At 52.6% G+C, this 21,773-nt stretch overlaps 2 protein-coding genes and 1 long non-coding RNA gene across 3 annotated transcripts; 2 read left to right on the plus strand and 1 right to left on the minus strand.

The window, feature by feature from the left end:
* Positions 1–408: 408 nt before the first annotated feature.
* On the minus strand, positions 409–1,173 carry LOC140681057 (olfactory receptor 14J1-like). Its single transcript, XM_072920258.1, has one exon. The coding sequence runs from the start codon at positions 1,171–1,173 to the stop codon at positions 409–411; it is 765 nt and encodes a 254-aa protein (XP_072776359.1).
* Positions 1,174–10,575: 9,402 nt separating this feature from the next.
* LOC140681058 (serine/threonine-protein kinase pim-1-like) lies at positions 10,576–12,451 on the plus strand. The gene is made up of 5 exons (XM_072920259.1): positions 10,576–10,583; positions 11,153–11,573; positions 11,715–11,765; positions 11,970–12,336; positions 12,444–12,451. Exons 1-5 carry the CDS (start codon positions 10,576–10,578, stop codon positions 12,449–12,451), a joined length of 855 nt encoding a protein of 284 aa, XP_072776360.1.
* A 1,354-nt stretch (positions 12,452–13,805) lies between these two features.
* Positions 13,806–21,349, plus strand: LOC140681110 (uncharacterized). Its single transcript, XR_012052356.1, has 6 exons — positions 13,806–14,678; positions 14,963–15,121; positions 15,308–15,419; positions 15,846–16,995; positions 18,900–18,947; positions 19,569–21,349. It is a non-coding gene; the product is annotated as an uncharacterized lncRNA (long non-coding RNA).
* The last annotated feature ends 424 nt before the right edge of the window (positions 21,350–21,773 follow it).

The raw sequence follows: 21,773 nt of genomic DNA on the forward strand, positions 1-21,773 counted from the left end.
GAGCCAGCCGTGTGCCCAGGTGGCCAAGAAGGCCAATGGCTCCTGGCCTGGATCAGGAATGGTGTGGCCAGCAGGACCAGAGCTGCTGTGCCAGCACTGATCTACCCCCAGCTCTGCACACAGACATTGCTGCTGCAGCTCCAGAGAAGGCAACAAAAGGGCATCTCTGGAGAAAACTGCTGGGAGATCCTTTAGTTCCTTGAAAGCCACCGAGAGTGCAGCCCCTCATTGACAGAGTCTGTGGGCACAGGGAAGGTGGAGAGAAACAAAATGAGAAATGGCACAATGACCTTTCTAATGTGGAAAACATTAAAATGTAAAACAAAAAAAAAGAAACTCCAAAATGAAACCAAAAGAAGTATCAAAATGACTTTTATTACAAGAGATTTGTAGAAATTGGCCAGCAGTTTAATGTTCCTGAAAGCATCCAGTCATCAGTCTCCACACTGCAGCCTTGAGCTCCTGGTTCCTCAGGCTGTAGATGAGGGGGTTCAGGGCTGGAGGCACCACCGAGTACAGAACTGACAGGGCCAGATCCAGGGATGGGGAGGACATTGAGGGGGACTTTAGGTAGGTAAATACACCAGTGCTGATAAACAGAGAGACCACGGCCAGGTGAGGGAAGCAGGTGGAAAAGGCTTTGTGCCGTCCCTGCTCAGAGGGGATCCTCAGCACAGCCCTGAAGATCTGCACATAGGAGAAAACAATGAACACAAAACAACAAAATGCTAAAAATATAGAAAACACAAGAACCCCAAGTTCCCTGAGATAGGATTTGGAGCAGGAGAGTTTGAGGATCTGGGGGATTTCACAGAAGAACTGTCCCAGGGCATTGCCATGGCAAAGGGGCAGGGAAAATGTATTGGCTGTGTTTAGCAGAGCAGTGAGAAAGGCACTGGCCCAGGCAGCTGCTGCCATGTGGGCACAAGCTCTGCTGCCCAGGAGTGTCCCATAGTGCAGGGGTTTGCAGATGGACACGTAGCGGTCATAGCACATGATGGTCAGGAGATAAAACTCTGCAGAGATGAAAAAGACAAAAAAATAGAGCTGTGCAGCACATCCAGGGTAGGAGATGGTGCTGGTGTCCCAGAGGGAATTGTGCAGAGCTGTGGGGACAGTGGTGCAGATGGAGCCCAGGTCGCTGAGGGCCAGGTGGAGCAGGAAGAAGAACATGGGCGTGTGCAGGTGGTGGCCGCAGGCTACGGCGCTGATGATGAGGCCGTTGCCCAGGAGGGCAGCCAGGGAGATCCCAGGAAGAGGCAGAAGTGCAGGAGCTGCAGCTGCCGCGTGTCTGCCAGTGCCAGCAGGAGGAAGTGGCTGATGGAGCTGCTGTTGGACATTTGCTGTGGCTGCACATGGGCACCTGGTCATGGAGAAAGGACAGGGACAAGTCAGGAGAGGCTGTTTGGAGCCAAACCTGGGCCATTCCCTGCAGCCTGTCCTGCTGGGACTCACCCACCCTTGTTCCTGCTCTGGGAAAACCTTCACCCAGGTCCCTGCCTGAGCTCCAGTTGTGCTGACTGAGTGTGCCAGGAGCAGCCAGGCCTGTTTAAGGGGGCTCTCGAGGAGCCATCCCTGCCTCGCTGCCCTGGGTTTGTGGCCATTTGGCAGAGGGACAAGGCTGGATATTCAGGATTTGTCAGGGGAATCAATCCTACTGCAGAAAGGGTTGGTACCATCTGAACTCACACTTCTAAGGGAAATAGCAGGAGTTAGTTTTAGGAATTGATTTCCTACCCACACACCATTCCTGACTCTCTGAGGTCAGAAATCCCCAGCATTCCTGCTGCACTCAGAGTTTGCCACTGAGAGATGTGAGAGGCAAAGGATTCCCTGTGGCTGAGGGCAGGTGAGGGGCTGGATGGGCTTGTTCCCCCAGCACTGCTCTGTTCAGCCCCCTCTCCTTCCCTGAGCATCTCCCTGGGCCTGGACATCCCCTCCTGAGAGGTGCCTTGTCCCTGCCAGTGCTCACAGAGCCCATCCCACCCTGTGTGCCCTCGGCCCAGCCCTACAGAAACCTGCCTGTGTGCAGGGCCCTGGCTGGGGCAGGCTCTGTGTGCAGCTGGGCAAGGGCAGCTCAGGAGAGCCCTGCTGGGCCCTGCAGAGGTGATGCTGCTGCTGTCCAGGGCTGAGGAGTGGCTGAAGGCCCTTTGGGAGGCTCCCAGCAGAGAGACTGACCACCCAAAGTCACAGTTCTGGAGTCTCTGTAAATGTTCAAACATTCCTTTGATGATCCTGTGTGTCCCTTTCAACTCAGAATGTTCTGTCGTTCTGGGATTACAATTCCTGTTCTGCTTCTCTCATCCCCCTTGCCACAGTGTTAGAACAGTAAAGTAAAAATCAGACCTTTATTGGAAGCTTCCAGGCGTCCCAGTTGAAATGGAGCATACCCAGCCCCTGATGTAAACAATTTATTAAGGTCGATTAATTAGGATATTTAACAGGAACATCCAATAGGAGATTCAGTTGCCCCAGTTATACACCCCTGGCTCAACCCATTGGAGTAGGTCCAAGGGCTTCTTTGCCTGAGTTTTTGTTATCTCTGTTCACATTCAAAAACCAAAATGTTCTTCTTGTAGGTCCACCTCCTGATAATAAGACTTCATAGTATTTAAAAATATATTTAGACAGCTTATTGTTCTAAAATATAAGCGAAAGGAAAGGAAACGTACTAGAGTTAATTAAGGATTATAATTTTTTCAAGTATATAATAGTAGGTAAATAGAGTTAATTAAGGGTTTAAGGGAGTCAGGTAAGGGTTATAGATTTATACCTTTATAATAGCAATTTACAGAGCTATGAATAGATGAAAAATATATAAAGAGCAAAAATCTTTTTGTCACAGACCCAAATTTGCCATCCAGCTCCAAGCAGGAAATTGAAAACACTCTCAGGAAAGCCCCTGACCTTTACAGCAATCCCAGGCTTACCTTCTTTGGGAAGTGCCCTCCGGAGCTGTGCCCAGGCTGGTCTGGAGCTGGGAGCAGCCCTGCCCCACCCAGCCCCTCTCAGCAGCAGCACCTGCCCTGCTCAGGGTGGCTCCTTCCCCCCACAGCTCCTGGCCAGCGCTGGGAGCAGCTCCAGGGCCGGCTGAGAGCTGTCCCTGGCAGGCAGCAGAGTCCTGGCCCAGCACAGCGCCCTGGGCTGCAGGACCCTGCTCTGCAGGACAGCCCTGGGCACCCCTGGCTGCTCTGCACAGGAGATGAGCAGAGAATGCACTCACAGGGGCTGTGGGCATTGGGATGTTCCAGCTTTAGGAGATCGCTCCAGGAGCTGCAGCTGCATTGTCCTGCAGCCAGAGGTTCCTGTGCCAAGGGCTGGCAGTGATTCTGCCCCAGGCACTTCTCAGCCCTTCCCAGCCCTGACTGATTGAAGCTCTCTGTGCCTCTGTGCTGTGCCCGGGCTGGCTGCAGGCAGTGCCCCAGCCCTGCTGGGCTGGGAGAAGAGCTGCTCAGCAAGAGAAATGTGCTTTTGAAGCTCTGCTTGGTTACCAGCATCACCCTCTGTGCCAGGAGCCCGGCCCAGCTCAGCAGCACAGACACAGCACAAGGACTTTAATGACCCTCTGGGGCTTTGTGCTCAGGCCCTGAACATCAGGCCCTGAGAGGGAGCTGCAGAAACCTCTCCAGAACTCCACGTCAGAATCCAACTCCAAAGTTTCTTGGACTTTTAATGGGTCCCACTGAGGGACACGACTGAGAAAGTGTCCCCAGGCCCCAGGCAGAGCAGAGAACTGGAGGCACTGATGACAGGTGGGGACAAAGAGAAGCCAAGTCTTGGTGCCCTGGGGCACAGCAGGGTCTGTGCCACCAAGGGCTGTCAGGAGACACCTTGTCCTGAGGCCCTGGGGCCTCCTGGCACAGCCCCAGCCAGGCTGGGCACTGTCACCCCCTGGTTCTGCCCTCTGCATCCCCCCCTAGCCCACATCCCAGTGGCCTCAAGGATCTGCTGGAAGGAGTCCCTGGGGAGCCTTGGTCAGGAATGGCCCTGGGGGCTCCTTCATGCTCCCAGAACTTCATTACTTTTAAGGTACTTGGTGTTTCCCTTTTGATACAGACTCTGTGAGAGGTTTGTGCAATCATGGCCCCAATTATCTGCTTTAACGAGTCCCTTGAGAGCTTTGTACTGACACTCACTGGGGCTCATTAATACTCTGAGATACTAAACTTTTTTCAGGTACTTTGGATTTTGCTTTCTACACTGAGAGGTTTTTGTGCCATTTTGAGTCTCCAATTCTCTCCTCCATGGAGTCCATGAGGAGCCTGTGTTGGGGATGGACCTCAGCAGGTCCCTTTAATGCTTTGAGACAGTTTGGGGTTTTCTTCTGCCGTTGACTCCTGGACAGGTTTGTGCAATCTCCTCTCAGGCCCTGAGGTTCCCGGGCTCAGCTCCAAATGCACCATGAGGCTCATTAGGTTCAGGCAACTCCTGACAAACCACGGCTCTGCCTTGTTTTCCCTCTGGTCTGGGGCAGTTCATCAGGAAGTTTATGTAGTGGTTTTGGTTCACCATTTTGGGATTTCTTGGGCAATATATCAATAAGTGTGGTGGGTTCAGTGCTGTCTAATTACCAGTGCACACACTAGAATATACTTACTCATTTCCTGCTCTTGAAACAGGATTAGAAGAAAGGCAAAGTCGGCTCAAAACTTTTAAATGGTATAAAGAAAAGTTTCTTAAGAGTAACTAAAAGACAGAGTAATAAGGATCAGAACAAAACTTTCAGAACACTTCCTTTCTCCATACAATCTGACAATGTATAGAGACAAAATCTAAAATTTTCTGTCAGTTTTCCACCTCTAGAATAGTCTTTCTTCAGTTCACTTAGGGAAAGAACCTCCTCTTGTTAATGTTATGGAGACTTCTCCACAAGAAAACAATTATCTCATGGCTTTTCTTTTCCATGAATAGCAGCCACTAGGAAAAATCTGCAATTGTGAAATCTCTCCCATTTTTTCACAGATTTTCCCACAGCTGTGTTTAGGGGACATGTCAATTTAAGTGGTATTAGTTTAAAGATGTGCTGTTTAAGAGCAAAGGTTCTCTTCATCTCTTTCTGAAATCATCCTAATCTCTGGGAATAGAGATCTTCTTCTTCTCTCCCTGAGGGCACAGGGTCTCATCACTCTGCTCTCTTTGTCTGTTCAAACACCTCATGGCATCAAGCGACTTCAATATTTCCTTACTTTAGCATGGAGGCCTTTGCTGAACAAGTCATCTCCCCATATTTTCCAATGCCTTATAGGGAAAAAGAGAGCCTGATGTATCAATGACATCCTTCTCCATAGCTTTAGCAGAGGATTTCAGCCCTGAGATCAAAGCATCTCCTCATCCCTCCCATCTGGGACTCAACTTCCTCTTCAGTGACCTCGGTGTCTTCATGTAGCTGCTCTGTGTGCCTGCCCTGTGTCCTTTTCTCTCACTGGAGGGAGGATGGAAGCACTGGAAGAGTCAATATCTGCCCGGGGCCTGCAGATGGTTCCATGACCCCAGGCAGGCTTGGTGGCCAATTCTTATTTTTGCTGTGGTTCCTGGACATGAAGACCAGCTATTTTCCCCAGGAATGAAGGAATAGAGTGCCACTGTTTTAGGGGCAGATGAAAGGTGCCCACTAGAGGACAAGGCCAGCCAAAGCTGCCAGGTATTGTTCTGAGAGATACATTTACAAATTGCAATTTTTTTAGGGAAAGTACCACCAGGTCCTCACAGTATCACCATGGTCTCCATAGGAAGGGAGCAAGCGAGCCCCAATGTTCCAGGGGCAGATGAGCCACAGCCACCAGAGGCCAAGGGCAGCCAGATCAGATGGTGCTGGCAGATTTTGTCCTTGGACATAGGGAATTTCAGAGGTGGAATACCAGTTTCGGACCTGGTTGCCTGGAGGTGAAGGACAGTTCTTTTACACAGGAAGAAAAGCATGGAACACCGGTGTTTCAGGGGCAGATGAAAGGCAGCCATCAGAGGCCAAGGGCAGCCAGACCTCTCTGTCCTGGTAGCTTTTGTCTGAAAGCAACCCTTGGATAAAGGAACTTTGGAGGTGGAACCAAAATTTTGGCCATTTCTGCATTGGTAAGAAGGATGGTTCTTTTCCATAGGAAGGAAAGCCCAGAGCCGCAGTGTTTCAAAGGCAGAGGAGGAGAGAGGTGGCTCTTGAGAGGCTGAGCCAGTCAGACCCGTTTGTCTTGGTAGCTTTCATCACTGAGAAATCTTTGGATCTAGGGAATTCTGGAGGAGGATTCCCAACTTTGGCCATGGTCACCTGGTCAAGATGGATGGTTTTTCCCATAGGAAAGAAAAGTCCACGTGAAGCCAGGTGTTTTGGAAGAAGATGAGAGGTGGTCACCATAGGCCAAGAGAGTCAGACCTGTTTTTTCCTGGCACCTTTCATCTGGGGGAAATCCTTGGATATCCAGAATTTTGAAGGTGGAATCTCAGTTTTGGCCATGGGCACCTGGGCAGGAAGAAGAGTTCTTTTCATCAGCAAGGAAAGCACAGAGCCCCAGTGTTTCAAAGGCAGATAAGAATTAGCTCTTGGAAACCAAGGCCAGCCAGACTTGTCTCTCCTGGAAGCTTTCACTGGGAGAAATCCTTGGATATAGGGAATCCTGGAGGCAGATTCCCAACTTTGGCCTTGGGTGCCTTGCCTGGATGTGAAAGGAGCTTTTATCCCATAAGAAAGAAAAGCACAGGGTCCCAGTGTTTCAAAGGCAGACGAGAGGTGGCCCCTGGGTGGCCAAGGCAGCCAGACCTGTCTGTCCTCGCAGATTTTATCTGGGAACAATCTTTGCATAAAAGCACAATAAGAGGAGGAATCCAAATTTTGGCCATGGGCACCTGGAGGAGAAGGACAGTTCTTTCCACAGGAAGGAGAGCACCAAGCCCCAGTGCTCCAGGGGCAGATGAGCAGCAGCCCTGGACATGCCAAGGTCAGCTGGACCTGTCAGGTGGCCCCCAGGTGGCCCAGCCTAGAGAGGCCACCTAGAGCAGAGGCTGGACAGTGTTACAGGAATAAAGTGGGGATTTATTCAAAAGGCCTTCAAAGGATTCACCTTGGGCAGTACAGGGGCCTGGCTGAGGGTACACCTAGGATGGACAACAGGCTTCCACACTTTTTATGTTCTGATTCATTTCCATATTGGGGTTAATTGTCCAATTACACCTTCAGGTTATGCAGCCCCACCCTCCCAGTCTCTCTTCTCAATTCGCTGTTGTTTTCACTTTTTGGGCCTGAAGCTGCAGCAGTGTCCTTGGTTCTTGGGCTGTAAGAGGATTGTTTTGTCTGACTACACTGTGAAGAGAACTTGCTGACACTCTGTATGAAGTTCAGAGTTAAAGACTGATGCAGGACAGAATCTGGAAAATATGGAAGATAAAACTTAAGGCATCAGCCTGTCCCATGTTCCCTTGGTTCCATGGGGACCCACAGTGTCACAACGGCTCCTCTGTGACACTCTGGGCTCCACAGTGTCACCCTGGGCCCTTGGTTCCATGGGAGTTTCCCAATGGTTTCCTGTGATTCCACGAGGTCACCACAGTGTCCCAACTGACCCATGGCTCCATGAGGTTCCCCAGTGTCACCAGGGTGTCCTTGGACCTGCCTTGTCACAACTGACCCATGGCTCCATGAGGTTCCCCAGTGTCACCAGGGTGTCCTTGGACCTGCACTGTCCCAACTGACCCATGGCTCCATGAGGTTCCCCAGTGTCACCAGAGTGTCCTTGGACCTGCCTTGTCACAACTGACCCATGGCTCCATGAGGTTCCCCAGTGTCACCATGGTCGCTGTCAGAGGCTGGATGAGATCGATGTCCCGAGACACCTTGGGCTGAGCTGTCAATCAGTCACACAGCTGGGACAGTGTTAACCCAGCTCTGAACGCCCGAGCAATCAGAAGTCCCAGCTGGGGGGAGCCCCACGAAGGCCCAGGGGCGTAAAACCAAGGAGCACAAGGTCAGCCCCTGGTATGGACTCTGCCTCTCCTGGGGTTTGTGTCTCAGCCACACTGGAACCCCAGGAGCTGGGAGCCACATGTGTGTCTTTCTGTGGAGCTTCTGTCTTCCTCTCTCTCTCTCTCCTCTCCTTCTAATGGTCTTTATATGGAACATTTTTGGGTACCTGAACAACTTCAGTGTTTAAGGCTTTCCAGGCTAAATAGGCTAGTGAATGAAGTTACTGCTATGACAAGTGCTTTGTGTTGGATTGGTTTTGTATTAAATGCTTTTCAAAGTTTCTTGTTTTTTGTACTTTACCAGTGAAGTTTTGGGGGTCCCGAATGGGCGCTGAGGGGCACTTGGTGATCCCGGAGGGTCTGGGGGACACTTACGGGACAGATGGGGGCGGTACCGGGGCGGTTCTGTGGAGCGCGGGGCATGACGGGCGTTGTAGTCCCGGCCCCAATGGGGCTCTACTGGGCTGCGGGGCATGATGGGAGTTGTAGGCAAAAGAAAAGATGGCGCAGGCTCCAGGCACCGCCCCCAAAGCCATGATCGATCCCTGACGCTGATTGGTTGGAGGCTGCGATGGGCGGGAGTCACGGCCAATGGGAGGCTGTGGAGGCGGGAACAGCCCATTCAACCCCTCCAGTCCCTCCCAGCACAGCCCAGTTCATCCCCAGTACAGCCCAGTACAGCCCCAGTGCCCCTCCAGTCCCTCCCAGCACAGCCCAGTTCGTCCCCAGTACAGCCCAGTACAGCCCCAGTGCCCCTCCAGTCCCTCCCAGCACAGCCCAGTTCATCCCCAGTACAGCCCAGTACAACCCAGTGCCCCTCCAGTCCCTCCCAGCACAGCCCAGTTCATCCCCAGTACAGCCCAGTACAGCCCAGTACAGCCCCAGTGCCCCTCCAGTCCCTCCCAGCACAGCCCAGTTCATCCCTAGTACAGCCCAGTACAGCCCCAGTGCCCCTCCAGTCCCTCCCAGCACAGCCCAGTTCATCCCCAGTACAGCCCAGTACAGCCCCAGTGCCCCTCCAGTCCCTCCCAGCACAGCCCAGTTCATCCCCAGTACAGCCCAGTACAGCCCCAGTGCCCTTAAAATCCCTCCCAGCACAGCCCAGTTCATCCCCAGTACAGCCCAGTACAGCCTCAGTGCCCCTCCAGTCCCTCCCAGCACAGCCCAGTTCATCCCCAGTACAGCCTCCATGCTCCTCCAGTCCCTCCCAGTACAGCCCAGTTCATCCCCAGTACAGCCCAGGACAACCCCTGTGCCACTCCAGTCCCTCCCAGCACAGCCCAGTTCATCCCCAGTACAGCCCAGTACAGCCCCAGTGCCCCTCCAATCCATCCCAGTACAGCCCAGTCCCTCCCAATACACCTGAGTTCATTCCCAGGCCCTCCCAGTTCCCCCCAGTGCCATCCATATTCCGCTCCAGTGCCCCCCAGTTATCCCCACAGCGTTCCCGCCCATTGTGGGGCAGCGGCACAGACGGAATGTCCTGCGGCCCAAATCCCTGCTCCTGCCACACAGTGCCCAGCCTTCTCCCCTCCTCCTCCTCTCCCAGCACGGCACAAATTCCAGCTCGGAGGAGGCTTCCCCAGAGAGGGCTCCTGCTCCAGCCTGAGTGTCCCTGCAGAGGAACAGGGCATCTTTCAGGCACTTCCACAAGCTCTGGGTTCTTACTTCATGGGGAATCTGGGATGAAAATGGCCTTGTTAGGAAGGACAAAAGCGGAGGGAATGGGTTGGAAATTATTAGTAAAAATGTTCCATTGTACAGGGAAAGTTCACAAAATCATTCCCTGCTTTTTTCCTTTTCAGATTCTTTCAGCCATCCACTGAGAGGACCAGCTTGTTCTGGTGCTTTTCATGCACTGATTGTACTCTTGATTTATATCAGTGCTCGAGAGGTGGAAGCTTCTAAACTGAACACAGAAACAAACTCCCTCTGTCAGCCCATTTTCATCTTCTACATCATTTTCAAGATGTCCATGGGCATGTTGGAACGATTATCACACTGCTCTCCAGTTCTGGCTGCAGGCTCGGGAGATTCTTTCTCTGCATTCCCTGACAATTCCTGGGAGCCCGTCATGGTTTCTTAGGCTAGAGCAATAACAGTGAAAATCTCACCCAGGGCACAACTGCCCAGCCCACAAGGAAAAGAAAGAACAAGCTATAAAGTTCTTCAAATATTTGTCCCACTTTTCTGCAAGAGTCGAGCTGCACACACGGTGTGGGAAGCCAAGAGAAGCTGCAGCTGGTGGCACATCTTGTGACAGAAACTGCTCAAAGCTTCCTCATTCTCCAGCAAAGGTTCTTGGAAAGAGCAAACAGGATTGTGGAGAAGATTCTGGGAAAACTGAAAGAGTTTTTAAGAAATGAAATGAAAATGGAAAGAAATAATCCAAGATGTTTTTCTCTGTTTATTTTTATGCTCCCCTTTTCCATCTTACACTACTTCCCCCTCCCATTAATTGCAAATGGATCTCACTTCTAAGATCCATAATTTGGCATGTTTTAGACACTCTAAAATAGCATGAGCTACACACATTTTACCTTCCCCTGTTTTTTTTGTTTTTTGTTTTTTTTTTTTTGTTTTGTTTGTTTGTTTTTTTTGGGGGGGGTTTTTTTTTGGAAATCAATGATGGATAGGTAAGTGCAGTTCTTGGGTCAGGTACAAATTCAGCATTCAGGGAATGCGCCCCGATAGTGTTTGACCCTCAGCAGGGACAGTGCACAGCAGCGGCCGAGGGGATTCCTGTGCCCCTGGGCAGGAGTCAGGGCTCTGGGTCTGGGCTGAACACGGCAAAGTTCCCGTGTTTGGACAGAGGAAGGGGCTGTCCCCGGGGCGCGCGGGGCTCGGCCGTGGGGCGAGCGGGGAACGGACACGCGGACAAACGGCCTCGGTGCTTCAGTTGCAGAGGCAGCAGCGGCGGCGGCGGCAGCAGCGGCGGCAGCAGCAGCAGCAAAAGCAGTTTTTCTCTTCTTTCTCTTTCTCTTCTTTCTCTCCGGCTGTGGGACACCTTCCTCTCGGTGTCCCTCACCCGCTGTCCCTCCCCTCTCCCCGCCTCCTTCTCCCCCATGCCGGGCCGGGCCATGCCCCCGGCCCGCCCCCGGCCCCGGGCGGGGCTGCCCCGTCCCCGCCCCCGCCCGCCCCGCCGCGGTCTCGCCTCCGCCCGGCTCTGGGCGTGCTGGCGGTGGCGCTGCTGGGCGGGCATCAGTGCCCGGGGCTGGGCCCTTTGGCTCCGCCTGGCCCGAGCCCGGCCCCGGCCCCGGCGCAGGCTCCGGCCCCGGCCCCGGCCCGGGCTCCTCCCGGGCCCCGCGGAGGACACACGCGGCACGGCCGCTGCCGCCTCCGCCGCGGCTTCCCCGGCCCGAGCTCCGCTGCTCAGTAGCGCGGCCGCCGGCCCCGAGCCTCCCGTGTCCCGGTCCCGAGACCGAAGGCCTGGGGATGGCCGGCCCGGGGCGGTTGAGGGGCGCTCGGGGGCCGCTCCTGGCCCCGGGCCGAGCGCTGACAGCCGCGTCCCGCCCGCAGGGAAGGCGCAGGAGGCGCTGCAGCAGCGCTACCGAGTGGGTTCGCTGCTGGGGCGCGGCGGCTTCGGCAGCGTCTTCGCAGCCACGCGGCTCTCGGACGGTGCCCCGGTGAGCGGCGGGGCCGGCGGGGGGGCGGGGGGGGGGAGGAGGAGGAGGAAGAGAAGGAGGAGGAGAAGGAGAAGGAAGCAGGAGGATGGGGCTCGGCAGGGCGGGCGGCGAGCTGAACCCGGTGGTGCCTTTGGTTTGCAGGTGGCCATCAAAAGGGTGCCATGGAACCGCGTCCGGCACTGGGACGAGCTGGTGAGTGAGCGGGGCCAGCGGGAACAGCCGGGCCGTGCCGGGCGGGGATGAGGCGAGGCCCGGCATGGGGGAAGCCACCAGGACCCCTCGATGGGGAGCGGGCGTGGGGCCAGCGCAGGGCGCAGAGCATCCCGGGCTGGCTGAGGGGTTCCCCAGCCCTGGCAGGACATCAGTCCCACTGGTGGCACCGTGGTCCTCCCGCAGCCCGACGGCACCAGCGCACCCCTGGAGATCGTGCTGCTGCACAAGGTGTCCACTGGCTTCCCTGGTGTGGTCCAGCTGCTGGAGTGGCTTGAGCTCCCCAACAACATCGTGATGGTGCTGGAGCGGCCGGAGCGGTCTCAGGACCTCCTGCATTTCATTCGGGCACGGAGGTTCCTGTCTGAAGAGGTGGCACGGCAGCTGTTCCGCCAGGTGCTGGAGGCCGTGCGGCACTGCACCAGCCGCGGGGTCCTGCACCGCGACATCAAACCAGAGAACATCCTGGTTGACCTGGCCACTGGCCAGGCAAAATTGATCGACTTTGGCTGCGGCACCTACCTGCAAGACACAGCCTACACTCACTTTGCAGGTGAGCCCGGGCAGGGGTGTGCTCCCGGTCCCACCATCTCATGGCCCAACATCTCACAGGCTAAGCTGGGTGTGGCAGCGAGGATTCTCCCTTTTGCTGTCAGTCAGGGTTCTGAGCCTTCCCCTAGTTGCTTTTGAGCGGGGCTGGGTGGGGAGGCATCTTCCAGCCCCACTGGCAGCCTTTGCCCACCACTCTGCCTGGGGCTGGGGTTGGAGCAGCAGCAGCCAGCCCGACAAAAGCACCCGTGGGTGGGGGTAGCAGAGGAGGGGGCCAGAACCAGTGCACCAGCCAGTTTGGTGTGCAGGTGAGAGGAAGGGCCTTGGGCTGCTCCACTCACCTTGTTTGCCTTGGCTTCATAATATTTTTTAGGGCACTGCAGGCAGAGAGGATAAGGAGATGATTTTTCCCCCAGCCCTGAGTGGGTTTTTGCCTTGCATGTCACGGTCAGGCTTTGCCGGGGCTTCTGCTGCCCTCTTCCAACACCAGTGGCTTCTTGTCAAGCCCTGAGTTTGTACACAAGTCCCAGGTGCTGGCGAGAGTGCAGCAGTCGCCCCGTGTGCCACTGGGGCGGCCCCTGCACGCCCAGGGATGCTGGGGCCAGGCTCTGGAAGCAGCAGCATCCCCCTGATGAACTCCATCTGTATTCCACAGGAACACTGTCATACAGCCCCCCAGAATGGACCCACTTGGGCTGGTACCATGGCGAGGCAGCAACGATCTGGTCCCTGGGCATCCTGCTGCACCAGATGGTCTGCGGGCAGCACCCTTTCAGGAGGGGCCGGAAGATCAGCTGGGACCATCAGCTCTCGCTGCCACAGCGGCTCTCTCCAGGTGGATCCTCATCTCTGGCCACGGGGGAATACCAGTGCTGGGAGACAGCAGCAGCTTGTGAGCATCTCGCTCTGGCAGCCGCTGAGGAGGTGCCACATGTCCTGCTCTCCTGCTCTCCTCCACAACAGGGAATTGATGGGAAAGTTTAGGCACAGCTCTGAGCACAAAAGCAGCATGGCCTGGGCATGGGAAGAGTGGGGCAAAGCAGACAGGAGCCTTCTCTAGCTGACCGGTGGTTTCTGGTTTCTCTGCCCAGAGTGCCAAAATCTTATCAGGTGGTGTTTATCCATGCACTTCTTGGACAGACCTTCATTAGAAGACCTGTTCTGTGATCCTTGGATACAGGATATTCACCTGCCATAGAAAAAGGGAGAGAGCCACATGCACACTTTGCTCCAGGGCCCTGGTAAGTTACAGGTCCACACATGCCCTGGCAATCAGAAGCAAGGAAACCCAGACTTTTTTCCCTGCCTGTATCAATGCACTGGGATTGTTGGGTGGGAACACGCAGCCTTGTGCTGGAGCTGAGCTGCTCTGCCCAGCACTGGTGGCTGCCATCAGAGCTGGTTTTGCTTGTCCTGCTTCCCTGACAGCTGGGGCCCTGGGCAGAACCCTGACAGCCTGGTCTGACCCCCAGGGAAGGAGAAGGAGTCCCTGGAGAAGCTGTACCAGGTGGGGCTGCTGCTGCTGCTGGAGACAGCGACGACAACATCAAGGATGACAACCTCTTCCTCAACCTGGCCACTGGCAGCTGAAGATGATGGACTTCTGGCACCGTCTTCAAAGCCAGGCTCCACAGCGAATTCGCAGATGAGTCCACAGCCGGGGAAATGCTCCCAGATTTGGGCATTGCTCAGACTGGCTGGGAACAAAAGTTTCTCCCTTTGCTGGGGCAGATGCAACTTCAGTCGGCTGCCCAGCTGCTTTTTGGCAGGGCTGGGGGCGTGGGCTGGGGTGGATACAAGATGGGAGTTGGCTCCTGGCCCTGCCAACAGCCCCCAGCACCCAGCATGGCCTGGGCTGAGGCTGGGGCTGGGGCTGGGGCTGGGGCTGGGGCAGCCAGCCCGGCACAGAGAAACCCCCATGGCAGGAGCAGAGGTGGGACTGCAGAGCCTGTGCAGGGGCTGCTTTGCTTTGCAGGCAAGGAAGGGCTTGGGCTGCTCCACTGCCCTTGTTTGCTTTGGGATCACCGTTATTTTGGGGGGCAGTGCAGGAGGGAAGAGAGAAAGTGTGGCCTTCTCTCCCCCATGGGTGGGATTTTTCTTAGCATGTAGGGGTTGGGGCTTCCTCAGACCTCTGACAGAGATAAGAGTTTTTTTCTTGTTTCCCCTTGTCTCTAATCTCTTTTCAACAGTTTGTTGTTTGTTTTTCTAGAGGAAGCGTTCTATGTAAGGTCCAGTCGGGATTGGGAAGTGCCTGGGAGCAGCTGCAGCGTGGATGGGCCGTGCCCTTGGAGAAGGCTGAGGACATCGTTTGGGACCAGCTTTTCTCCCAGCGGAGGATGGCGTGAGGTGAGTCCCCGTCTGCTTGGCATGGTGGGATCAGAGCTTTTGGGAGGCAGCAACAAGCACAAGGAGGCTCCTGCTCTGGGCAGCTGCTGAAGGGCTGGATGTGCTGTGGCTGGCTGCAGGCTGGGAATGTCCTGCCCTCCTGCTCTGCTCCCAAAGGCAGCAGTGATGGGCAGCTCTGGGCACAGCTCTGGGCACGGCCAGCATGGCCTGGGCTCTGTGGGCAGCTGGGACAAGGGGACAGCAGCCTTCAGCTGACGGGCACTTTCTGGTTTCTCTCCTTGCAGCCGGGCTCTGCGGGTGCTGAGGCTGCTCTGGGCTCTGCCAGGGCTCTGCTGGGCTCTGCCCCGGGCACAGCTGGGCTGGCTCTGCCCTCACATTGCTCTGACAGCTTTGCATCAGACGAGCCCGTTGGAGCACAGTGCCTGAGCTTTCTGCTTTGGCAGGTGAGTGAGACTCCCCTGCAGGCCAGGAGATTGCAGCTGGGGACACACATCCAATTGGCAAGGACCCAAACTCCCCATAGTCCCAGCTGAACCCCTGGATCTCCGCAGGAACGCCTGGATCTCCACTATTCATTCTTCATTTCTTTTTGGCTGGAATTGTGCAGTTGCATCTTTTTCCTCCTCTAGAAGTGCCATGAGTGGCCAAAGCTGGCAAGTGAGCCGTGTTCCTGAGGCAGTGCAGTCTGGAGCTGATGGATGGAGAATTGCCCCTCCCACTTCCAAAGCAGAGCAAAAAGCCGTAAGTGGGATTTTTCATCCGTAAGAAACCCCTGACAATTTCAGAGGGAATGTGCAGCTCATTCCCAGAGTGAGAAGGAAGGTCATCTTCTAAAGGAATTGGGGTTTGACAGAGTTGAGATTCCCAGTCCTGCCTGGAGCTGGAAGGGCCCCAATCAATTTCCTATTGCTTCGACCACAATTTAAAATAGCAATGTTGGAAACAAACCCCAAAAACTGTAAAAAAGGCTGTTGAGGTCAGTAAGATGGATCCATGCCATCAGCACATTTACAATGTAAATAAGTGAGTTCTCTTTTTAAAAATATCATTTATCTCTTAATGCAAAGTTACAGAAGTTGTTTCACTAACACTTGGATTTTATTTGTATCTTTTACAATTCATCTAATTGTATTTTTTTTTCTTTTTCCTTTTTTTTTCTTTAAGCAGAGGTCCTGGCCCTCTTCCAGCCAAAAGGGAAAGGGCCCCACCAAGCCTTGTTACCCACAGACAACATGGTAAAGCTGAACACTAAAGGACCTTGGGGGCACTATTCTGGAATTAAAAAGTTGCCAGTTCCATGGACAACAGAATTATTGTTCCTAACCTGAATGACATTGAGCAAAATGAATGAAGAACAGTGTCACTAAAGTACTACTGACATTTGCCAAAACACCTCCAGAGTTTCACCAAGGGATCAGTCATCAAAATGTTTTGAAAATTTAAAGACCAAGGTAGCCAAAGCACACAGTGTCACTAATTGCTGGGTATGTTCTCAGCTGAAGTTGGGAGGAATGGGGTTCCCTTGAAGGGCCCACCCTGTGGGGTGGCCAGAACTCTGTCAATGGGCTCTGCCTCGTAACGGAGTCAATGAAGGGACAGTTACAGAAACCTGTGCTGTGGGACACGGGAATACAACGATCAGTGTGACAGGATTCACTCAGATTTCCGCTCAGGAGAAACCAAACCCTGTTACAGTTATAGAGGCTACAGTGTCAGAAGATTTCTGTGCTTTACCATCACCCCCAATGTCAGTAGAACTTGGGGTGCTGCAGCTGGTCAGTGTCAGTGTCACACCGCTCCCAGCTGCAGGGCCCCCATTTAGGGTCCTTCAGCAACGACCACACGGAAGACTTAGGGCCCAGAGAACATTTTCCACCCAAAGAGTGCCTTGGGTTTCAGAAAGTAAAAGATTCTGGTTCACCCTGTGCCCCATGTGCGCTGCCCCATCCCGTGGAGTTGACATGAATGAGCTGAATGGATTATTAGAAGAGGTAGTAAATGATACTGTTGAAATGCCCATTAGCACATCCTACGAGCTCCAACAAACACAAATGGGGACTCCAGAGAACCGCATGGCCTTGGATTATCTGCTTGCTGGCCAAGGAGGAACCTGGGCTATCAGGGGACGGGGATGTTGCACTGCTAGCAGTGATGGGTTTGAAGGCCAACAGTCAGGAATCACCTTGACAGAAAGAGCAGTAGAAGAGTGGCAGAAGAAAATTCTTCTTGGTGGGATTGGCTTCGTGGCTGCCAAATTAGAGGCTGCTGTGAAATGCATTGGTGGCAGGGCCTGTCATCATTGCAGTGTGTGCACTTGGTGAGTTGCTGTGACACTTTGTGCTGGGAAGTGGAGTATTGAGACCTTTCTTAAAAGAGACAGTCTCAAGAAAAGAGAGGCATTTGATAAATAACAGAGAATAGCAACTATTTAGGCATGTTTTAAAAGGAACGTGAATAGCTCTGAGTAATGAAGTTAAACTGCACTTAATTGTAGAACAAGAGGAGATGCCTTTATGCCTAATACCTAAATCTAAGCTGTGTTACTGAAAGAATTATTACAAAGGTTGTAGTTGATTGTAGGTCTCAGGACCGATCAAAGTACCAAGGCCTGAACAAGTTGTGATCAGGGCCTGAACAGGCCCTGAGGCAAAGCTCACCTCTAGATGAATCTTCCAAGCAAATGTTGTATTTGTATCCACTCATTAAGGAAGCATGATTAACAACACGATCAATGCATGTGTTCCTTGATAAAACACGGATTTATCTTTCTGTATTTAGAAACAGACAAGGCCCCATCTGGCCTTGTTTGGGGGTGAAGGATCAAAGTCAACTCCCTTGGTTCCTCCTTCAGCCCTGGCCAGGCTTTGGGAGAAAGCAGTCAGGAGAATGAAAGCAGATGTTCTCGCAGTGGCAGTGATGCCAGCTTGTTTGTTTAACAGTGTAAAAGCTGGGTCCTCTCACAGCTTTGGGGTTGGAACCTCATTGCTTGCAGAGGTGGAGGCACCTGCAGGAATTCCCAGTGTCTGGGAGTGTCTCTCCAGTCCTTGGCTTCCCCCAGCTGATGTGTGGCTGTGGATGATGGTAAAGCCTGAGGCTAACTGGTGATGGATCTTTCCTTAATCACTCCAGGCAATCTCTGGTAGCAATGACTGGATGCATTGCTGAGCTTCTTTTGTAATGCTTTGCTAATGATGATGTGCTTTGCTGAGCTTATCCTTTTGTAATTCTTTGCAGCTGTGCATGATATAAATGACACAATTCCTTCAGTTGGTGTCTGTGTCTTTGGTGCTGACCCTGCCCACTGGTGAGATAGGGCCCCCTCCAGCCTAGAGTGTTACCTAGGAAGAGAAAAGCCATCACTCCAAATGTCCCCCCTTCCTCCTTGTTCCCCCCACTTTATACCCTGAGCGTGATGCCCTATGGTCTGGGGTATCCCTGGGGTCAGTGGGGGTCACCTGCCCTGGCTGTGTCCCCTCCCAAGCTCCCCCGCAGCCCCAGCCCCTCTCCAGCGTGGCCAGAGGAGGGGCAGGCCAGGCTTTGGCTCAGTGGGAGCTCAGCAAGAACAAAAGCATCTCTGTGTGCCCAGCCCTGTGCTCAGCACCCGGCCCAGCAGCAGCGTCTCAGTGAATGCTTGTGAATGGAGTCCTCCCTCCTTTGTCCAGGTGGTTTCAACATTTTGTTGCAATCCCTGTCGCTGGCTTGTGTGTTTTTAAAAACTTCTTAGAAGAGTATCTTAACAGTACATAACGATAAAATATATGACAATTTTATTTGCACGAATTGTCATATCCATATAGCAGCATCTTTTACTAATTTTGACTATGTTTAAACGAGATCACCAAGAGAGACTATAGCTCTGCCCAGACATGTGCAGGCATGCCTAGGAATTTGGCTTGCCTGCAGTTTATCTGTCCCAGTTAAAGGCAGATGCAGCCTTTTGCTTCCATGGACATTGATGAGCTGGTAGATGTGCTAACAGGGAGAGAGCTCACACACAGCAACCGGTCCTGATCTAATCACACACATTCTTACAGTGCTGTTTGGCTCCAACTTGCCCAACTGCAGGAATATTTTCAGTTTTCCTTCCTACCTCCTTGGACAGGGATCACCCAAGTTTGGGTAATCAAGCCGTTTGCAGTTTGCCACTTCTCCCCAGCCTGTGGCTAAAGAGGGGAATTACAGGTTGGGAAAAGTGGCTTAGGCTGCAATTCTGCTTTGCAGATGAGAAGGAGCTTCCCTGGAGTACCTGCAAACATACTGGGAATGCTGGTGAGTAGCTCCTAAAGCCCGGCAGGTACTCAAGCCTCCCTCCCTTCCTCCCTCCCTTCCTCCCTCCCTCCCTTTCTCCCTCCCTTCCTCCCTCCCTTCCTCCCTCCCTCCCTTCCTCCCTCCCTCCCTCCCTTCCTCCCTCCCTTCCTCCCTCCCTCCCTCCCTCCCTCCCTTCCTCCCTCCCTTCCTCCCTTCCTTCCTTCCTTCCTTCCTTCCTTCCTTCCTTCCTTCCTTCCTTCCTTCCTTCCTTCCTTCCTTCCTTCCTTCCTTCCTTCCTTCCTTCCTTCCTTCCTTCCTTCCTTCCTTCCTTCCTTCCTTCCTTCCTTCCTTCCTTCCTTCCTTCCTTCCTTCCTTCCTTCCTTCCTTCCTTCCTTCCTTCCTTCCTTCCTTCCTTCCTTCCTTCCTTCCTTCCTTCCTTCCTTCCTTCCTTCCTTCCTTCCTTCCTTCCTTCCTTCTTTCCCTTTCCCTTTCCCTTTCCCTTTCCCTTTCCCTTTCCCTTTCCCTTTCCCATTCTCTTTCCATCCCTTCCCTTTCTTTCCTTCTTTCCTTCCTTCTTTCCCCAGATAAAACTCACTTTCAGATCTGATCATCTTTTATTCCTTTCCTCCTTCTCTCTTCTAGACTCTTTACAGTTTGTCCCTAGACATCTTGTTGAAAAGCTTCAGAACAACAGGAGTGGTGTCACAGGCAGAGGATGGGGATCAGCCTCTGAGTCTTGCCTACCCTCTTCTACCGCTTTTCTCCTTTCCTACAGCCCAAAGTGAGAATTCTAATTTTTGGCAACAGTATCTCGTTGATTTTTATAGTCTGACATTTTCCTTATCCCTTAATTCTTTGCCTGAGTTCTGCTGCTGCACCACACAAGCTCCTTTTATCGCTGAGCATTCTCCACTTGTCTCTATCAGATGTCAAGCTATTGATTTGGAGGTGATGTCAAGGTCATTTGGGATTCTGACACTTTCCTTGAGAGTTCTCCTTGGGAATGCTTGGAGATTTTGGTGACTTTTGGCCAGACACAAATGTCCTAGTTATGTTCTATTTCCTCTTGACAGCTGTACCAGGGAACAATGTTTTAATGGGAATAATTTAAATTTTTAATATGTCGGTCCCTGAATAAAGAACGTTCAAGACTGAAGAAATTCTAAACACTATCATACTTAATGCAATCCTTATCCTACCCTATCTCTTCTTTCTCTTGGATTTTGAAGAAGATCAAAGGAATGATTTATTCACAGTCTTTGTAAGTGAGCGCTAGCAGTTATGTTCAATGTGCTAATCATGTGCAGCAGCAAAGCAGAAATGGAAACTGGACTATCTGCAAATGTTGCCTCTTTTTTCCCCCATGCTTTCTGATTACTCTGTGGATGCAGCATCCCACAAAATATGTGAAGTTTACATAGAGAGCAACAGACAGAACAAGTTTCAACAAGAATTCCTTTCTTCCTGGCTGAAGTGTACAAACCCAGCAACTGTGCTCCCAACACAAGCTGCAGTTTCCATGCCTCCTGTACATGTGCTTGTGTTTTTGTGGGGCTTTTCAAAACAAACTGGGCTGAATCACACTGCAGGAGCTTCCCAGGCTGTGTCCTTGGCCAAGCCTGGAACAGCAGACTCACACCAAAACCTCTTGCCTGCAGGCAGGTAGGGACAGCAATTGTTTACTCACTTGCACGAATCATGAGGGGGTTTTCCCTTCACTTTATAGTTCCATATGGTGATGCTTCTCCTGTTGGGCACTCTCAGCCTCTTCTCATGCATCCAAACTGCCTCCAGGAGCACATCCTCCATCCTCTGACCCACCCCAGCCACCTTTGGGCATGAGATCCTGCTCACTCCCACTCCTGTTCCCTTCTCTGGAGCCACACTCATCCTGCCTATCACACCGTCCTGCACTTCCACCTAATTTTGTATCCCGACTTTTAATTATGGCAGGTGGGCCACAATTTCTACACGAGAGACAGAAGAAGTGACCCAAGAGATCTCCAAAAGACACAAAAAGTGTGTCTTGCTCTGACAGTCAGCTGAAGGATTTGCTCTCCCAGTGCCTGCATTTCCCAGAACACACCCCAGCCTCTCCAGGCAGTGATTTTCTCACATCCCAAACCCCTCACTGTCCATTTCCAGCCCTCCCAGAAATGAGGTCCTCGTGGCACTCGTACCCCAGGTACCAAGACAGACAAAACCAGCCAGCATAGACAGGTTTGGTTTCGTTCCAAGGGGTAATTTCTGTTCTTTTTCTAACATCTACATCTCCAAGGATTTAATCTATACTCCTGTGGGTCTCAGATTCAGTCAAATAGAGAAATGGAGAGTTTCTAGCCAGGCAGAAGCCTGGGAAAGAGTTGGGAAAGAATGTAAATAAAAGAGCGGTGTATTTTGAATAAACCAGAGTTTTACTCTCAGCAGTCTTCTGAGTCAGTCTTCTCATTCCCGTCCTGCCTCGACAGCGACATACTCCTGAAGCAACTGATGACCACATAAAACGTTCATTTTACAGGAGGTCCTGCTCTGCCCTTGGAATTCCTTGGAAAAAATCCACCCTCACCCAAACCTAGTCTTCCTCGTCCAGTCAGTTTTTCTTTAGTTCAAAAAGAAAAGGTTATTTTATGGAGCCCTGGACAACTGCAAGTGAAAGTACTGCAGAGAGGGCAGCTATAAAAAAAAATGTTAATATTTGAAGGACCATAAGCACAAAAAAAAAAAAAAAAAAAAAAAAAAGAGAGAAAAAACACCCCAGTTGTTCCAGTTTTCCATCAAACTGTGAGCAGCATCCTGCACCTGTGGGTACAGACCAACCTTCATTATGACAACTCTGTGAAAGTGCAT

The sequence above is a fragment of the Taeniopygia guttata genome, chromosome 31 (assembly GCF_048771995.1).
Source record: "Taeniopygia guttata chromosome 31, bTaeGut7.mat, whole genome shotgun sequence".
NCBI classification, from domain to species: domain Eukaryota; kingdom Metazoa; phylum Chordata; class Aves; order Passeriformes; family Estrildidae; genus Taeniopygia; species Taeniopygia guttata.